General features: G+C 43.5%; 1 protein-coding gene across 1 annotated transcript in view; it reads left to right on the top strand.

The window, feature by feature from the left end:
* LOC138675450 (proteinase-activated receptor 4-like) overlaps positions 1-19,373 on the top strand; it is an 84,012-nt gene extending 64,639 nt beyond the window's left edge. The window contains exon 2 of the mRNA XM_069763634.1: positions 17,506-19,373. Within this exon, the coding sequence (XP_069619735.1) occupies positions 17,506-18,533 (1,028 nt within the window). The 3' untranslated portion in view covers positions 18,534-19,373. The remainder of the gene's footprint in view (positions 1-17,505) is intronic.
* The last annotated feature ends 1,256 nt before the right edge of the window (positions 19,374-20,629 follow it).

The raw sequence follows: 20,629 nt of genomic DNA, 5'->3' as shown, positions 1-20,629 counted from the left end.
TTGCAGTGTTCATTATCATGGGGATGTGATTTTGTATTTTATATTATTATTATTATAATTTATTTGGCACTAAGCACTTTCCTACATGGTTGCACATACCTAAATATTGGTTCTGGTTTAGACTCTGGCAGATATTTGGATTGCCATATTGTGTAATGAGACAGTGTATGCTGTATTTTTTAGTTAGATTCTATCTGGTTGAAGTCCGTCCATATTATATATTTTTATTTATCTTGTTATATACAAAAAATTTTCTCCAAGTACAGGCACATTGTTAGTGCTATTGCCAAATATGTCTAAATAAAGGCATTTTTATACGGATTTGTCCTTACTATTATTTTTGTATTGAAGTCTTTATTATTCTTGGTTCTTTTTTGTTGTGTTTTGCCGTCGACCAAGGTGTGTATCAGCCACTCCCTGGATCTGTCAGCCGTCTCTATTCCTTTCTGCTCACAGAGGTCGGTCAGGGCCTCTTTGTTCTGCTTCTTGTACTGGGCTGCCATGAACAGCCTTTGCCAAATAAAAGATAGAAAAGAAATAGCGGGAAGGGAAACTGCAAGTGTGTCTAAGTAAGCACTGAGTTGAACCTTGTAGAACTGGTCCACTCTTCGCAAGGATACCAATTCTTTAGTGCAGGGAATAATTGCTTAAACCATGCACTAATGTTCTAATAGAAATAATTCTATCCCACCGTTCTGCCACCAATTGTCACAGATCCTTCTCTGTGGTGTCACTAATTTGTCACGTATCCGCTCTCAGCATGTGACGGGAAGGAAGGTGACGGGCACAAGGGGGCATTCTTTGCGTCTGGAGGAGAGAAGGTTTTTCCACCAACATAGAAGAGGATTCTTTACTGTTAGGGCAGTGAGAATCTGGAATTGCTTGCCTGAGGAGGTGGTGATGGCGAACTCAGTCGAGGGGTTCAAGAGAGGCCTGGATGTCTTCCTGGAGCAGAACAATATTGTATCATACAATTAGGTTCTGTAGAAGGACGTAGATCTGGGGATTTATTATGATGGAATATAGGCTGAACTGGATGGACAAATGTCTTTTTTCGGCCTTACTAACTATGTTACTATGTTACTATGTTACTTGGGGTTGTGCCTGCAAGGGTTAATCTATCAGCCCACTCTCAGTCCAGCATTCAAGCTCTGTCCTATGCTGTAATGGGAGCATAAATCACATACCAACCCAGTCCACACACCCACTCATACATGCTGCCACCACTCATCGAACACACGGGTGATGCGTCCCGGAAATAATAATATTGTCTATCACTCATAAGGCTCACACACCATAGGCTATGGATTCGTTAAAACATTCAAGGTTCAACATGTTAAAGTTTTATACTTTAATACAAAAAGGTTCAGTGCTTACAGTTAGAAAAAGGTATAAAAATATGATAATAAAAAGACATACAATTTATGCAAAACAGTATAAAATAAACAGGGAAAACTTACAGAAATCATCTAACTTGGTAGTCTGCTAGGTAGGGTGAATATGGAGTTGGTGGAACACATCAGCTTCTCAGGCTGCCCTCACATGTGAACATGATTCTAGGTATACAAGTCTAATTCATAGCTTTGGTCTGGAGGTCAGATTAACCAGCCCCTCAGGTTAATATCATAATTGCTTATTTTTGATTGGACCACAGCCGCGCTACCAAGGAATATATTACTTTCTCTTGAGATCCTTTGTGTAAAAATGCTCACAGAGATACTATCAGGTCGTAATTGACATCTCTCTTCCAAGAGCTAGGAGGTGTCAAATGTTCCCTTTCTTCTTGGTCCTAGCTAGACCCCCAGACCCCTGGTGAGATTTCGAGACAGAGGTCTGCTTGTCTCAGGAAAATACACATTAACACCTGGGTTAGAACCTGCAGCCTTCAGGACAGATGTTACTAGTCACACAATACTTATACATACAGTAGGTCACTGCACACACACACACACACATATATATATATATATATATACAGTGGGGCAAAAAAGTATTTAGTCAGTCAGCAATAGTGCAAGTTCCACCACTTAAAAAGATGAGAGGCGTCTGTAATTTACATCATAGGTAGACCTCAACTATGGGAGACAAACTGAGAAAAGAAAATTCAGAAAATCACATTGTCTGTTTTTTTTAACAATTTATTTGCATATTATGGTGGAAAATAAGTATTTGGTCAGAAACAAAATTTCATCTCAATACTTTGTAATATATCCTTTGTTGGCAATGACAGAGGTCAAACGTTTTTTGTAAGTCTTCACAAGGTTGCCACACACTGTTGTTGGTATGTTGGCCCATTCATCCATGCAGATCTCCTCTAGAGCAGTGATGTTTTTGGCTTTTCGCTTGGCAACACGGACTTTCAACTCCCTCCAAAGGTTTTCTATAGGGTTGAGATCTGGAGACTGGCTAGGCCACTCCAGGACCTTGAAATGCTTCTTACGAAGCCACTCCTTTGTTGCCCTGGCGGTGTGCTTTGGATCACTGTCATGTTGAAAGACTCAGCCACGTTTCATCTTCAATGCCCTTGCTGATGGAAGGAGGTTTGCACTCAAAATCTCACGATACATGGCCCCATTCATTCTTTCATGTACCCGGATCAGTCGTCCTGGCCCCTTTGCAGAGAAACAGCCCCAAAGCATGATGTTTCCACCACCATGCTTTACAGTAGGTATGGTGTTTGATGGATGCAACTCAGTATTCTTTTTCCTCCAAACACGACAAGTTGTGTTTCTACCAAACAGTTCCAGTTTGGTTTCATCAGACCATAGGACATTCTCCCAAAACTCCTCTGGATCATCCAAATGCTCTCTAGCAAACTTCAGACGGGCCTGGACATGTACTGGCTTAAGCAGTGGGACACGTCTGGCACTGCAGGATCTGAGTCCATGGTGGCGTAGTGTGTTACTTATGGTAGGCCTTGTTACATTGGTCCCAGCTCTCTGCAGTTCATTCACTAGGTCCCCCCGCGTGGTTCTGGGATTTTTGCTCACCATTCTTGTGATCATTCTGACCCCACGGGGTGGGATTTTGCGTGGAGCCCCAGATCGAGGGAGATTATCAGTGGTCTTGTATGTCTTCCATTTTCTAATTATTGCTCCCACTGTTGATTTCTTCACTCCAAGCTGGTTGGCTATTGCAGATTCAGTCTTCCCAGCCTGGTGCAGGGCTACAATTTTGTTTCTGGTGTCCTTTGACAGCTCTTTGGTCTTCACCATAGTGGAGTTTGGAGTCAGACTGTTTGAGGGTGTGCACAGGTGTCTTTTTATACTGATAACAAGTTTAAACAGGTGCCATTACTACAGGTAATGAGTGGAGGAAAGAGGAGACTCTTAAAGAAGAAGTTACAGGTCTGTGAGAGCCAGAAATCTTGATTGTTTGTTTCTGACCAAATACTTATTTTCCACCATAATATGCAAATAAAATGTTAAAAAAAACAGACAATGTGATTTTCTGGATTTTTTTTTCTCAGTTTGTCTCCCATAGTTGAGGTCTACCTATGATGTAAATTACAGACGCCTCTCATCTTTTTAAGTGGTGGAACTTGCACTATTGCTGACTGACTAAATACTTTTTTGCCCCACTGTATATATACACATATTCCACCACTTTATAGCTGGTCATATAGGAATACATACACTTATAGCCGGTGATATAGGAATACATACACTTATAGCTGGTGATATAGGAATACATGCACTTTTAGATGGTGTGTGATGCAGCGGTAGGACCATATACAGGGAAACGGCAGTGACCCAAGCAAGTTCAAACAAAACGTTCTTTTATTGTGTTACTTCACACATTCAATATAGTATACAACTTCTTCATACAGTCCATTAATAATGCATGGCTATATGACGCAGACCATTAATAATGCATGGCAATATGACGCAGTCAATACACAGGCCGAACTTCCCTCTGTTCAGTTTCCCTGGGTGACCGCACGCCGGTAACAAGTCTCTGTACTCACTCAGTGCACTGCACTCTTTATCTTCTGGAGTGCAGCCGGGTACACATAAGACAGCCCAAGACACAGGGTGTCAGTCTCTCTGGTTCCTATGTGTTGGTCCACATAGAGAGAGCTCTGCAGACAACTGCTCTGTCTGCTTCCAAGAACACACTTACACCTCCCCCACTACTACAGTGCTTTTTAATCAGTCACTGCTTCACTATTCTAATTACAGCCACACCTGTGTCTGTAGTACGCCCTCATGACCTCACTACACTTCCATGCACATTCTGGAGAGCACATACAGCGCCCCCTAGCTGTAACAGGGGTCACACCCTCACATATCCTCCCCCCTGTTCATACCTGTGGGGTTGAACATTTGTTACCCCGTAAGGGCGAAAGACAGGGCATCGGTATGCCCCCCTGACATCCCCGCTCACTACATTAACCCCTTCATGACCCAGCCTATTTTGACCTTAAAGACCTTGCCGTTTTTTGCAATTCTGACCAGTGTCCCTTTATGAGGTAATAACTCAGGAACGCTTCAACGGATCCTAGCGGTTCTGAGATTGTTTTTTCGTGACATATTGGGCTTCATGTTAGTCGTAAATTTAGATCAATAAATTCTGCGTTTATTTGTGATAAAAACGGAAATTTGGCGAAAATTTTGAAAATTTCGCAATTTTCACATTTTGAATTTTTATTCTGTTAAACCAGAGAGATATGTGACACAAAATAGTTAATAAATAACATTTCCCACATGTTTACTTTACATCAGCACAATTTTGGAAACAAAATTTTTTTTTGTTAGGAAGTTATAAGGGTTAAAATTTGACCAGCGATTTGTCATTTTTACAACGAAATTTACAAAACCATTTTTTTAGGGACCACCTCACATTTGAAGTCAGTTTGAGGGGTCTATATGGCTGAAAATACCCAAAAGTGACACCATTCTAAAAACTGCACCCCTCAAGGTACTCAAAACCACATTCAAGAAGTTTATTAACCCTTCAGGTGCTTCACAGCAGCAGAAGCAACATGGAAGGAAAAAATGAACATTTAACTTTTTAGTCACAAAAATTATTTTTAGCAACAATTTTTTTATTTTCCCAATGGTAAAAGGAGAAACTGAACCACGTAAGTTGTTGTCCAATTTGTCCTGAGTACGCTGATACCTCATGTGTGGGGGTAAACCACTGTTTGGGCGCACGGCAGGGCTTGGAAGGGAAGGAGCGCCATTTGACTTTTTGAATCAAAAATTGGCTCCACTCTTTAGCGGACACCATGTCACGTTTGGAGAGCCCCCGTGTGCCTAAAAATTGGAGCTCCCCCACAAGTGACCCCATTTTGGAAACTAGACGCCCCAAGGAACTTATCTAGATGCATAGTGAGCACTTTGAACCCCCAGGTGCTTCACAAATTGATCCGTAAAAATGAAAAAGTACTTTTTTTTCACAAAAAAATTCTTTTAGCCTCAATTTTTTCATTTTCACATGGGCAACAGGATAAAATGGATCATAAAATTTGTTGGGCAATTTCTCCCGAGTACGTCGATACCTCATATGTGGGGGTAAACCACTGTTTGGGCACTCGGCAGGGCTCGGAAGGAAAGGCGCGCCATTTGACTTTTTGAATGGAAAATTAGCTCCAATTGTTAGCGGACACCATGTCGCGTTTGGAGAGCCCCTGTGTGCCTAAACATTGGAGCTCCCCCACAAGTGACCCCATTTTGGAAACTAGACCCCCCAAGGAACTTATCTAGATGCATATTGAGCACTTTAAACCCCCAGGTGCTTCACAGAAGTTTATAACACAGAGCCATGAAAATAAAAAATAATTTTTCTTTCCTCAAAAATGATTTTTTAGCCTGGAATTTCCTATTTTGCCAAGGATAATAGGAGAAATTGGACCCCAAATATTGTTGTCCAGTTTGTCCTGAGTACGCTGATACCCCATATGTGGGGGTAAACCACTGTTTGGGCGCACGGCAGGGCTCGGAAGGGATGGCACGCCATTTGGCTTTTTAAATGGAAAATTAGCTCCAATCATTAGCGGACACCATGTCACGTTTGGAGAGCCCCTGTGTGCCTAAACATTGGAGATCCCCCAGAAATGACACCATTTTGGAAACTAGACCCCCAAAGGAACTAATCTAGATGTGTGGTGAGGACTTTGAACCCCCAAGTGCTTCACAGAAGTTTATAACGCAGAGCCATGAAAATAAAAAAAAAAAATTATTTTCTCAAAAATGATTTTTAGCCTGCAATTTTTTATTTTCCCAAGGGTAACAGGAGAAATTTGACCCCAAAATTTGTTGTCCAGTTTCTCCTGAGTACGCTGATACCCCATATGTGGGGGTAAATCACTGTTTGGGCACATGCCGAGGCTCGGAAGTGAAGTAGTGACGTTTTGAAATGCAGACTTTGATGGAATGCTCTACGGGCGTCACGTTGCGTTTGCAGAGCCCCTGATGTGGCTTAACAGTAGAAACCCCCCACAAGTGACCCCATTTTGGAAACTAGACCCCCAAAGGAACTTATCTAGATGTGTGGTGAGCACTTTGAACCCCCAAGTGCTTCATAAAAGTTTATAATGCAGAGCCGTGAAAATAATAAATACGTTTTCTTTCCTCAAAAATAATTATTTAGCCCAGAATTTTTTATTTTCCCAATGGTTACAGAAGAAATTGGACCCCAAAAGTTGTTGTCCAGTTTCTCCTGAGTACGCTGATACCCCATATGTGGGGGTAAACCACTGTTTGGGCACATGCCGAGGCTCGGAAGTGAAGTAGGGACGTTTTGAAATGCAGACTTTGATGGAATGCTCTGTGGGCGTCACGTTGCGTTTGCAGAGCCCCTGATGTGGCTTAACAGTAGAAACCCCCCACAAGTGACCCCATTTTGGAAACTAGACCCCGAAAGGAACTTATCTAGATGTGTGGTGAGCACTTTGAACCCCCAAGCGCTTCATAGAAGTTTATAATGCAGAGCCGTGAAAATAATAAATACATTTTCTTTCCTCAAAAATAATTATTTAGCCCAGAATTTTTTAATTTTCCCAAGGGTAACAGGAGAAATTTGACCTCAATATTTGTTGACCAGTTTCTCCTGAGTACGGTGATACCCCATATGTGGGGGTAAACTACTGTTTGGGCACACGTCGGGGCTCAGAATTGAAGTAGTGACGTTTTGAAATGCAGACTTTGATGGAATGCTCTGCGGGCGTCACGTTGCGTTTGCAGAGCCCCTGATGTGCCTAAACAGTAGAAACCTCCCACAAGTGACCCCATTTTGGAAACTAGACCCCGAAAGGAACTTATCTAGATGTGTGGTGAGCACTTTGAACCCCCAAGTGCTTCATAGAAGTTTATAATGCAGAGCCGTGAAAATAATAAATACGTTTTCTTTCCTCAAAAATAATTATTTAGCCCAGAATTTTTTATTTTCCCAAGGGTTACAGGAGAAATTGGACCCCAAAAGTTGTTGTCCAGTTTCTCCTGAGTACGCTGATACCCCATGAGTGGGGGTAAACCACTGTTTGGGCACACGTCGGGGCTCAGAAGGGAAGTAGTGACTTTTGAAATGCAGACTTTGATGGAATGATCTGCGGGTGTCACGTTGCGTTTGCAGAGCCCCTGGTGTGCCTAAACAGTAGAAACCCCCACAAGGGACCCCATTTTAGAAACTAGACCCCCCAAGGAACTTATCTAGATATGTGGTGAGCACTTTGAACCCCCAAGTGCTTCACAGACGTTTACAACGCAGAGCCGTGAAAATAAAAAATCATTTTTCTTTCCTCAAAAATTATGTTTTAGCAAGCATTTTTTTAGATTCACAAGGGTAACAGGAGAAATTGGACCCCAGTAATTGTTGCGCAGTTTATCCTGAGTACACTGATACCCCATATGTGGGGGTAAACCACTGTTTGGGCACACGTCAGGGCTCGGAAGTGGGCACAGCGGATTTGGTTTTTCATATGTTTACATGGTACTGTAAACCTGATGGAACACTGCTGCGAATCCGCAGCGGCCAATCCGCAGCCAAATCCGCACCGTGTGCACATAGCCTAATTCTAAAGGTATGTGCACACGCTGCGGAAAACGCTGCGGATCCGCAGCAGTTTCCCATGAGTTTACAGTTCAATGTAAACCTACGGGAAACAAAAATCGCTGTACACATGCTGCGGAAAAACTGCACGGAAACGCAGTGGTTTACATTCTGCAGCATGTCACTTCTTTGTGCGGATTCCGCAGCGGTTTTACAACTGCTCCAATAGAAAATCGCAGTTGTAAAACCGCAGTGAAATGCGCAGAAAAAAACGCGGTAAATCCGCCATAAATCCGCAGCAGTTTAGCACTGCGCATTTATCAAATCCGCAGCGGAAAAATCCGCAGAGGACCAGAATACGTGTGCACATACCGAAACCCTAACCCTAGCCCTAACCCTAACCCTACCCCTAACCCTACCCCTAACCCTAGCCCTAACCCTACCCCTAACCCTACCCCTAACCCTAACCCTAACCCTACCCCTAACCCTAGCCCTAACCCTAGCCCTAACCCTACCCCTACCCCTACCCCTAACCCTACCCCTAACCCTACCCCTACCCCTAACCCTAACCCTACCCCTAACCCTAACCCTACCCCTAACCCTAACCCTAGCCCTATTCTAACATTAGTGGAAAAAAAAAATTTCTTTATTTTTTTATTGTCCCTACCTATGGGGGTGACAAAGGGGGGGGGGGTCATTTATTATTTTTTTTATTTTGATCACTGAGATATAATCTATCTCAGTGATCAAAATGCACTTTGGAACGAATCTGCCGGCCGGCAGATTCGGCGGGCGCACTGCGCATGCGCCCGCCATTTTGGAAGATGGCGGCGCCCAGGGAGAAGACGGACAGGACCCCGGCTGGATTGGTAAGTATGATGGGGTGGGGGGGGACCACGGGGGGGGGATCGGAGCACGGGGGGGAATCGGAGCGCGGGAGGGGTGGAACGGAGCACGGGGGGCGTGGAACGGAGCACGGGGGGGCTGGAATGGAGCACGGGGGGTGGAACGGAGCACCGGGGGGGGTGGATCAGAGTGCAGGGGGGGTAATTGGAGCACGGGGGGGTGATTGGAGCACGGGGGGAGCGGACAAGAGCACGGGGGGGAGCAGAGCACTGGATGGAGGGGAGCCGGAGCAGTGTACCGGCCAGATCGGGGGGCTGGGGGGGCGATCGGTGGGGTGGGGTGGGGGCACATTAGTATTTCCAGCCATGGCCGATGATATTTCAGCATCGGCCATGGCTGGATTGTAATATTTCACCCGTTATAATAGGTGAAATATTACAAATCGCTCTGATTGGCAGTTTCACTTTCAACAGCCAATCAGAGCGATCGTAGCCACGAGGGGGTGAAGCCACCCCCCCTGGGCTAAACTACCACTCCCCCTGTCCCTGCAGATCGGGTGAAATGGGAGTTAACCCTTTCACCCAATCTGCAGGGACGCGATCTTTCCATGACGCCACATAGGCGTCATGGGTCGGATTGGCACCGACTTTCATGACGCCTACGTGGCGTCATGGGTCGGGAAGGGGTTAAGAAACCAAAGTAGGGACCGGAACCATCGATCAACGCACGCATCCCTCCCCTTTGCGTTTCTCCTCCATATTTCATTACGGGACCACCCACCCTGACCTCCATTGCAGATGCCAAACCCTCTTTTCTGATTAACCGCAGATTTGGGCCAGTTTTGGGTGGTCTTTACTTTGTTTACTTCAGGTTCACTAACTCCACGGGTCATCCTGTCACCTAAGTATCTGCTTTCGGACCCCTGGTACCGCTTCCTCTGTACCCTTACCCGTGCCTCAGTGACTATATCACGCTGAAATGCCACGGACCGCGCTGGCAACGCTTGGCATATATCTGTACTACGCCGCACCCGAACTGGAGCCTCCCGACAATGCTGTCTAGCGAGCACTCTATCAAAATTACTCTGACCCCCGGCCCCTTCCTTGACCGTTGCCACGTCCCCAGTCACCTCTGCGATCGTACACTCTCGGCTCTTCTCATACCTGCGTCTTTTATATCTGCGTCTCCGAAAGAGACCCTGGATCTGAGCTGTCCCAACCTTATCAGGGAACACCTCCAGCTCAGGGTTCAATGGGGTCCCCACAACCTCTACTGCTACAACCTCTAGAGGGAGCCTATCGGGATTACACTCTAATCCTAAATTGGCGACCCCTGTGGCATACATCTTATGATCTTTGGGTTCTACACCCGAAACAACATCTTTAGCTTCTCCTGCCGCTACCTCTAGGGGAAGCCTATCAGGATTACACTGTCCCTAGGTTGGTGACCCCTATGGCAGGTAATTCAACATCTTTGGGTTCTGCACCCAGTATAACTTTTTCCATGAGAGGGTTTACCCTGGTCTCCCACAGGGACCAAAACAGGGGAAAATCTCTTCCCAACACAGTCCCATAGGGACTGCCACTCCCACCACATGTCTAATGTCTCCACATGGTGTAGAAACATTGACCTCCAAGGTCGGGTACTCCAGGATTTCCCCATGGATACCCATCACCTCCACTTTCTGTCCATTGGTGTTGTCCCCAGCAACAAGGGAACGATGGACCAGAGTCACTTTACTCCCCATGTCCAGGAGAGCCTCTGTTCGGCACCCATTCACAAGTACCTGGCACAATTCTGGTTCTCCGCCAGCTGTGCCCCTAGTGGTGATACAGACAAGCCAGGCACACATAGACTCCTGACCAGTGTTCCCACAGTCCATGGGCTTAGATGTTACTGAACAGTAACTAGCCCCATGCCCGGGCTCTGGTGCAACGTCCTGAATGGACTTATACCGCTCAATCAATTCTATCAGCAGTTCCGGTGGCCTAGGTCCCTCAGCCCGACCCAAAGCTGCATGGCGGCTGGCAGAGCCCTCACCATCCGATCAGCCACGATTCTCTCCATCATCTCATACGGAGAACAGAACTCAGGCTGGAGCCATTCCTCCACCAATTGCAACAAGTCACTTGCTTGAGACCTGGCAGACCGAGTCTCTACTGTACATAGGACCACTGGTACACCCAATGATCCCCCCTTACCTTTGGGGTCTCTTCAGGACTCTGCTGTTCACCCCTCACATTAGAGGTCTCCACTTTATATTGTTGCAGCTCTGCTAGCTCCCGCTGCATTGTCTCCTGCTGCCACTGCTGCTGCTGCAAATTCTCTTGCTGGGAATGTTGAAACTGCAGCGTCTCTTGTTGAAGACTTTGCTAACTGAACACTACCTGCTCCAAAAGTTCCTCCATTTTTCCAGCTGGCTCAAACTGTAGCCTTGCAGGCTTAATCACTGACATGCAGCACGCTCTGGGTATGCCTCAGTTCACATTGCCCGCATTCTCCACCATATGTGATGCAGCGGTAGGACCATATACAGTGAAACGGCAGTGACCCAAGCAAGTTCAAACAAAAAGTTCTTTTATTGTGTTACTTCACACAGTCAATATAGTATACAACTTCTTCATACAGTCCATTAATAATGCATGGCTATATGACGCAGTCAATACACAGGCCGAACTTCCCTCTGTCCAGTTTCCCTGGGTGACCGCTCGCCGGTAACAAGTCTCTGTACTCACTCAGCGCACTGCACTCTTTATCTTCTGGAGTGCAGCCGGGTACAACACACAAGACAGCCAAAGACGTAGGGTGTCAGCCTCTCTGGTTCCTTTAGCCTCTGTGTTGCTCCACACAGAGAGAGCTCTGCAGACAACTGCCCTGTCTGCTTCCAAGAACACACTGACACCTCCCACACTACTACAGGGCTTTTAAATCAGTCACTGCTTCACTATTCTAATTACAGCCACACCTGTGTCTGTAGTACGCCCTCATGGCCTCACTACACTTTTATGCACATTCTGGAGAGCACATACAGCGCCCCCTAGCTGTTACAGGGGTCACAGCCTCACAGGTGATATACAAATACATACACTTATAGCCGGTAATATAGGAATACATACACTTATTACTGGTGATGTATGAATACATACACTTATAGCCGATGATATAGGAATACATACACTTATAGATGGCGATATACAAATAGATATACTTATAGCTAGTGCTGTAGGATTACATACAATCAATCAATTGATAAAGAAAAAATATTTCTAAGTCTATCTTAAAGGGATGGTAGAACAAACCCCTTCTTGAAAGAAACCACTGATTTCACAAGTTTAGTTCCTGAACCCTCCTAAAATCAATTATCATGCCCATGAGGGAGCTCTGACTGATGGTTGAAATATAGTGTTACACGCTGGTAATGTCACACATGGATGATCTAGGTCCGCCAAGGTTGGAGACTCTCTTTCTGACTTTGTAATAGTAGAGGGTCCTGAGCAGAAAACTTTCCACTATGTGGACATATAGACCGTAGAAGTCTGGCCTTTAATGGAAGGGAACTATGTGGAGCATGGATGAGCCTTTACCAGTCCTGGCTCTGCACGTCTGTATATATTCACATCGTCTTGTTGATGTTCTTCGTCTAACTATAGTTCTGCCATCGTAAATATGTAGAGGTACAATTGAATATATATCCTACTTGTGGCAATAAATTATTGAAGAGGAAAGTGAACTCTCAGTGACCTGCAGAAGTTATAGTTAAGAGCTACTTTGATTTTTTTTTTAAATTCTTTCCATTCTGTCCCAAACTTTTACACTGTGTGCAGAATTATTAGGCAAGTTGTATTTTAGAGGATTATTTTTATTATTGATCAACAACTATGTTCTCAATCAACCCAAAAGACTCATAAATATCAAAGCTTAATATTTTTGGAAGTTGGAGTGGGTTTTTTTTTTTTAGACTTGGCTATCTTAGGAGAATATCTGTTTGTGCAGGTGATTATTACTGTGCAGAATTATTAGAGTGGAGTAGTTGGAGGCATGTGATGGAGCATTGTCCTGCATGAAAATCATGTTTTTCTTGAACGATACCGACTTCTTCCTGTACCACTGCTTGAAGAAGTGGTCTTCCAGAAACTGGCAGTAGGTCTGGGAGTTGAGCTTCACTCCATCCTCAATCCGAAAAGGTCCTACAAGTTCATCTTTGATGATACCAGCCCATACCAGAACCCCACCTCCACCTTTCTGGCATCTGAGTCGGAGTGGAGGTCTCTGCCCTTTACTGATCCAGCCTCTGGCCCATCCATCTGACCCATTAAGAGTCAATCTCATTTCAACAGTCCAAAAAAACCTTTGAAAAGTCAGTGGTAAGATATTTCTTGGCCCATTCTTGATGTTTTATCTTATGTTTCTTGTTCAAAGGTGGTCGTTTTTCAGCCTTCCTTACCTTGGCCATGTCCCTGAGTATCGCACACCTTGTGCTTTTTGTTACTCCAGTAACGTTGCAGCTCTGAAATGTGGCAAAACCGGTGGCAAATGGCATCTTGGCAGCTTCACGCTTGATTTTCCTCAATTCATGGGCAGTTATTTTGCGCCTTTTTTGCCCAACACGCTTCTTGCGACCCTGTTGGCTATTTGCCATGAAACGCTTGATTGTTCAGTGATCACGCTTCAAAAGTTTGGCAATTTCAAGACTGCTGCATCCCTCTGCAAGACCTCTCACAATTTTGGACTTTTCAGAGCCCGTCAAATCTCTCTTCTGACCCATTTTGCCAAAGGAAAGGAAGTTGCCTAATAATTAAGCACACCTTATATAGGGTTTTGATGTCATTAGACAACACCCTTCCTCATTACAGAGATGCACATCACCTGATTTACTTAATTGGTACTTGGCTCTCAAGTCTGAACAGCTTGGAGTAGGACAACATGTATAAAAAGTATCATGTCATCAAAATACAACTTGCCGAATAATTCTGCACACAGTGTATTTTTGGGATGTTTCTAAGAAGAGGAATAAAAATATAGTGCTATTCAGTCTTGTCCATAACATAGATAAGTGCAGCCACAATTTTGACTCTCTACAGAACTCTACTTTACATTAATACATCTCACATTGGCCAACATAGTGGTGTGAACAGAGAACAAATCAAAACAATTCTTTCAATCGTGTACCGTTAAATACATGGATAAATAAAGTGAGTATGAGTATTGTATACTTTATTTATTTAAACAGATTTATGCTCATCACATTTTGTAAAAATCGTGAAATTCCACTTTAAAGGGAATCTATTTAAAATATATGTGCATGTTACTCTTTCAAAGACAGGCTAAGCGATACCTTTACCTAGTTAGTCTGCTCCTCTGTCACTGAAAAATCAGCGTTTGAATTGATATGCAAATGAGACTTTAGATCCAAAGCCTCTGTCACTCCAGCTCTATTCCTCTATTCCTCCTCCAACACCACCTCTTTCTTCTTGACCGACAGATTCTGTGCTGTCTGAAGTCAGACATTGGAGCTCTCAGTCAAGTAGTGGCAGGTGGGGCTGGGCGGGATAAAGAGCTGGAGTGACAGAGGCTTCAAATCTGCAGCTCTTCAGTCTCATTTGCCTATCAATTCAAATGCTGATTTCTCAGTAATGGCGAGTCTGGTAAGTCAAAATAACCATAGAATAGGAGGGATAGATATCATCTGACTCAGGAGAAACTGGAGTGGCACATAACTTGGGCAAGACGATGATGGATTAGTATATGAGTATATTACTACACTTACACTATAATATGTGCATATTTAGACAGGTTAAAGGGGGTTGTCCAGCACTCGGAAAGCCTCCTCTCATTCACTAAGTTTCCCCTAAGTAAAATAACAGCTTATATTCAATTCTGGCTGCATTGAGACACTAGCTCTCACAGAGTTTGCATGACGTTGTTATGTCACGCAATCCCTGCAGCCAATCAGCAACCACTTCACTCTCCTCTCCTACAGACATAGCTTACATAGCTGCTCTCACTTCCCCTTGTTGTTTAATTTGTCTGAAGTAGAAGAAAGTGAAGACACCGCTGATTGGCTGCAGGGATCCCCATGAAGCAATACTTCTGTACATGTGACATGTAATAGACCATGTTAGAACAGAAAAAACTTTGTACGACCCCATATGAAATCTATGTAGATACTGCAGTGTCCCATAGCAAACTATGGAGGCCGTAATATAGCTCCGTGACTCAAAAGTTGACCTATATTGACCCAAGTGGAAGAGGTCTTAAAGAGAGCCTGTCAGACAATTCATTTTAGCCAATGTGAATAAAAGCTTGTCTGCACAATTGTGGCCAGTTATGCTTTTCTCCTAAATCATTCAGCATTTTCAGAAAAAGCATAATTTAAAAATCAAGGAATGCAGGCAGAGACAAGACTAGTCCAATGCTGCCCAGTCCAAGTGATTGACAGATCTTCCACCTGTCCATCAACTGTGAGAAGCCAATATCTTTGATACTAAAAGGGTTTTCAAGTACTTTTACATAGTTGACCTGTACCTAGGATAGGTTGTCATTATCAGATCTGTGGGGGGTCAGCACTTAAAACCTTTATCGATTACCAGTTCTCACGCAATGCAGTGGCCGGATATAAAAAGTGTGTGCCCAACACTGCAGCTCTGTCACACTGTTCTCGGCTGTTACCTGGTACTGCAAAACAGCGCCTATTCACCTCCATTAGCCACCACAGGAGGTGACAACAGGTGATCTGTAGGTGTGTCAAGTGTCAGACCCCCACCGATGTTACTATCAAGATCTATCCAAGGCTGATGCTAGGGATCAAGTCTTTATTACCATTTTTGAGACATCTGCCTGCACTCAGGAGAGTTTTCCAGACGTCAACTAAAAAATCCCTGATTGCGTGATCTGTATATTTCCTTCTGTCATCGCTGTTTGTATATGTATTGTGTGCAGTGCAGCCCACATCTTGTCAGAAGATATAATCTGTTGCTCATATGGTCTGCAGATGTTCTTAAGTTGCATCATTGCTGCACATCTCGTATCTTCACAGCATAAACAATTGCCTTCAGATGACCCCCAAAGATAAAAGTCTAAGGGGGTCAGATCGGGAGACTTTGTGGCCATTCAACTTGCCCACGACGATCAATCCACTTTCCAGGAAACTGTTCATGTAGGAATGCTCCAACCTGACACCCATAATGTGGTGGTGCACTTGTCTATGCTGTGAAGATACGAGATGTGCATCATCTGTAACAACGGATACTGGAAGCCTGTGCTAGCATTTCTTCTGCGGTGTTGCTATCAGTGTGTCAAGAGTGGGAGAAGAGGGTTGCCTTGACAATCCAACACAATGGGCAGCACTTTGAACACATTTTATAAGTGGTCAAATAAACTTGTAAATAACTCATGAAAGAATAAAGTCACGTTAAAACCAAACACACCATTGTTTTTCTTGTGAAATTCTCAATAAGTTTGATGTGTCACATGACCCTCTTCCCATTGAAAAAAATAAAGTTGGATCCAAAATGGCCGACTTCAAAATGACCGCCATGGTCACCACCCATCTTGAAAAGTTTCCCCCCTCCCAAGTACTAATGTGCCACAAACAGTTGATATCACCAACTATTCCCATTTTATTTATGTGTATCCTTATAAATGGCCCACCCTGTAGAATTCAATGTGCACACAACATCTTTTACACGGGTTGTCCAGATTTTACGTGACTTCAAATAGAAGGGAAACATCACATGTTGCAAACTGTTTACACAACTCTCCATTGCTCAAAAATGTGACTTTTCAAAGCTTTTACAACAGTTTTCTGGTATAAAAGCTTTGATTAATCAGCTCCATAGACTTTTTCATCGGTGTTAGAGCTAATTTTTCCATGTATGAGAAAAACAGGCCGGGTTTCATCAGTAATGTTCATCAGTGTTTCATTAATGACTTTCATCAGAGTTTGATCCATCCATTTTTTCATCAGTATTTCTTATACGTAAAAAAAAGGTTCTCTGTCTTGTCCTATCTAATAGTATGTGAAAATCAGACAGCAAATGTTGTCCGATTTTTTTTTCTCAGACCCGTAGACTTGCATTGTCGATTTTGACCCTATGCGTAGATCATCATGTTTCTATGAAAAACAGGGATAGCAAAACTGATGTGTGAATGAGACCTTTTCCTTCTAGAACAGATAATTCTAATAATTATGGATCTACAATAATCCAAGTTGTTTCCTTTTGTTATAAGGATGGCGTGGGTTGTCTGTTTTGAATAATCTCTGATTACGGTACATTGGAAGTGATAGTTGACATCGAGCTGATCACAAAATGTCCCTTTGCTTAGACCCACATGGATCAGCTATAGTCTTAGGGGATAACTAGCAGTGCTCAAAATCCCTGAATAACCACCTCAGGGGATATGAAACATTACAATGTGCCCTTTTTGAGTCTACGGCTTGCTTAAGCAATAATTGTACAGAACAGGTTTATCAAAGGGAGAGACACTTGCACCACGTCATTCTTTACAAAACAACTTTAGCCAAGAGATGAGGGTACGGAACCAAAAACCTTCCTTAATTTTCTCAGAATTTCCTAATAGAGTTTATGATTTTTTATTTTTTTTTAAAGCGGGTAACATCTCCAAGACAAATATTAATGACATTGTATTCTCTTTTTTTCCCTACAGTTCCTGTAAGAACCAGGTCCTTCATTAATAGGAATTGCACGTCATCAATTTTAGACAATGAAATTCAGGAGTATCTGAACTCCATCATCACTACCAGGGTTGTGCCCACTATCTATACTGTGGCATTCTTCTTTGGTCTTCCAGCAAATGGTATCGCTCTGTGGGTGCTCACTTTCAGGGCTAAGAAGATGCCTTCTACTATGCTACTAATCAACCTGGCTGTCGCAGACTTGTTGTTCATGATGGCTTTGCCATTCAAGATAACTTACTATTTCATGGAAAACAACTGGATTTTTGGAGAATCTCTCTGTCGGATAGTCACTGCCATATTTTATGGGAATATGTACTGCTCAGTGTTATTTCTCATGGCCATCAGTATTGACCGCTACATTGGTTTAGTCCATCCATTCCGTGCCAAAAGTCTACGTGATTGGAGATGCTCCACGTGCGCTTCTATTGGGCTCTGGCTTGTGGCAATTGCTGCTGCATCTGTATTCGCTATTGTACCACAGACAAAATGTTTCGACAATCCACACAGAATTACCTGCAATGACATCTGGGCAAGCTGTTCAGGCTATGAATGGTTCGGGCTATATTTTCTTGGACTATTCGCTGTAGGTTTTGCCATTCCATCGGTGGTCACTCTATTGTGCTATCTGCTGGTATTGGTAACATTGGTAAAGAAGAAAGAATCCTACAGACGTGCGATTGGACTAATATTACTGGTGCTTATCATGTTCATCTTCTGCTTTACACCCAGCAACATCTTACTTGTGCTTCATTACTTGGCGAAAAATTGGGAGTATCATAACCAACTGTACTTGTGGTATGTGCTGGCGCTGTCTCTAACATCACTGAATAGCTGTATTGACCCTTTCATTTATTATTACGTTTCTAATGATTTTTGGACACTGGTAAAAGATACACTTTGTGGTAATCGTAAAGGAAATAGTATGTCATCGGAAAGTACTAAAAAATCTAAGCTTACATCATCTTCAGAAAGAGAGATGTTACGCTCGGGGGCATAGCATGGTAACTTTGAGAATTTATCTTTGACCATATACTAATAGTGTGTCGTAAAAAAATGAGGAGGCCGTTCTCTGGGCTGAAATGAGCCGCTACCTTTGTGTTGAGTTCACATTGCTTGGCACTAACAAAGGGAAGCGACTTTGTAGCTAAATCGGAACAAAAACACAAATTTTTAACTGACAGATTCAGCAAGAATTTACTCATTTCCCTAGGGTCCACTCCTGGCCGAGATATTAGTGGCTTCTATTGACAATTCCTCTTCTTATGGTCTACTATATATGGCCCAAATTGCCACACAATGCCCAAGTAACACTGCCCCGTCAATAAACTTGGAAAGGACCTTGTGGCTGTGTCATGACTGTAAAGATCACATATTCTAAAGCCAACCTTGTGTCCAATTTAAGGATTGTGTATAAAAGCCACACTCTGAAGAATTGAAGCAGAGTCTAACCTTATAGAGCGCGCTTACCAGTCGCAGACATGCCCCCTTCGCCACCTTCTGATGGACCAGTGCGGATGACACCGCTAGGTGCAACCATCTCATTTAGAAGCCACAGATTGCAACTGCAATCTTTTAAAAATACTTTACCCCCAAGGTATGATGACTATACATTTACAATGTACAGTTATATTTTCTATTTCGACTAGACTGGCTGGTCCCTTAATGAATCTGCACTAATGATGTAAAGGTGATGATATTTGTATATGGTATAATTAAACCTATTGATGTACATATTATGTATTTATATGATGTATAATGCATAACCTAGATTGACTTGTGTGTATCAGCCATGTTTGGTCAAATCCTCTTGTTGCAATAATAAAATATTTTTAGTGAATCTTTTTTTTTCAGCTTTATACTACGTGTTTCAGAGGGGATTAGAGATCTGTTCTATGAAAGCCGTAAGATTTCATTCAGGCGTCAGTCTTTTTGACGAAAAAATAAAACGGAGAGAGTTAAAGTTTCAGTAGAGTTTGGCTGGAGTTTCATCATTTTTTTACTGAAGAGAATAAAAGAAAATGTTTCTTTATCTTCTGCGATCTACCAGTTAGTGAAAAACGGATGGCACATGGATGACATCCGAGTTCTGTCCAATTTTTTTCGCTTACCCATACTGTAGACTTTCATTGGCGAGTTTAATCTGACACTCGGATCAATATCAGACATTCATGTCTTCGCAATTTTTCATGGACAACCCGGTCTGCAAAAATTCACAGACACGTGAACAGTCCCATAGACGGTCACAGGCAGGGCCAGACTGGCCATCAGTCAATTCTAGCAGTTACGACTCTGTTAACAGCATCTTCAAGAAGCCACTACTGTTAACAGCTGTGTCGGAGCATGGACCTGTCGGCTCCATACTCCGTCACAAACTCCAGAAGGCCACAGGATACTTATGAACTGCACCCTGCATGAGGCCGACACCATGCAGGTCACGTTGTGCTGCACGGTGACATCAATGTATCGACGGCAGCATCCACTGCAAGACAGGATTGAAGATTAGACAGCGGCTGTGGTAGAAGTGAGGACTGTATTAGGTGAGTATTCAAATTCTATTTTGTGGGTTGTGATGCAAATAAAACTGTGTGGAAGGTCATCATACTATATAGGGTCTTGTGGGGGGGACCATCATACTATATAGAAAGCTGTGGGGAATCAACATACTATATAGTGGCCTGTTGAGGGACCACCGTATTACATGGAAAGCTGTGGGGGACCATCATAATACATAGCGGCATGTGGAAGAGACCATCTGACTATATAGGGGACTTTGAGGGTACCATAATACTATACAGGAGCAGGCTTGAGTGGGTACCATAATACTACATAGGGGGCTGTGGGGAGCCATCATACTATATTGTGGCTGTGGGGGACCATCATACTGTGAGGGGGACCATTAATGTGTGGGGCACCATCAAACTGTATTAGGAATGAGGGAGACCATCATACTATATGGAGGGCTGTGTGGGAACCCTTATATTGTGTGGGGGCAATCATACTTTGCTGGGGGCTGTGGAGGGACCATCCTCCTCTATGGAGTGCTGTGGGAGATACGAAAATACTGTGTGTGGTGACCATCATACTGTGTTTGAG

The sequence above is a fragment of the Ranitomeya imitator genome, chromosome 4 (assembly GCF_032444005.1).
Source record: "Ranitomeya imitator isolate aRanImi1 chromosome 4, aRanImi1.pri, whole genome shotgun sequence".
NCBI lineage: Eukaryota > Metazoa > Chordata > Amphibia > Anura > Dendrobatidae > Ranitomeya > Ranitomeya imitator.
This window is presented reverse-complemented; position numbering and strand designations above follow the sequence as displayed.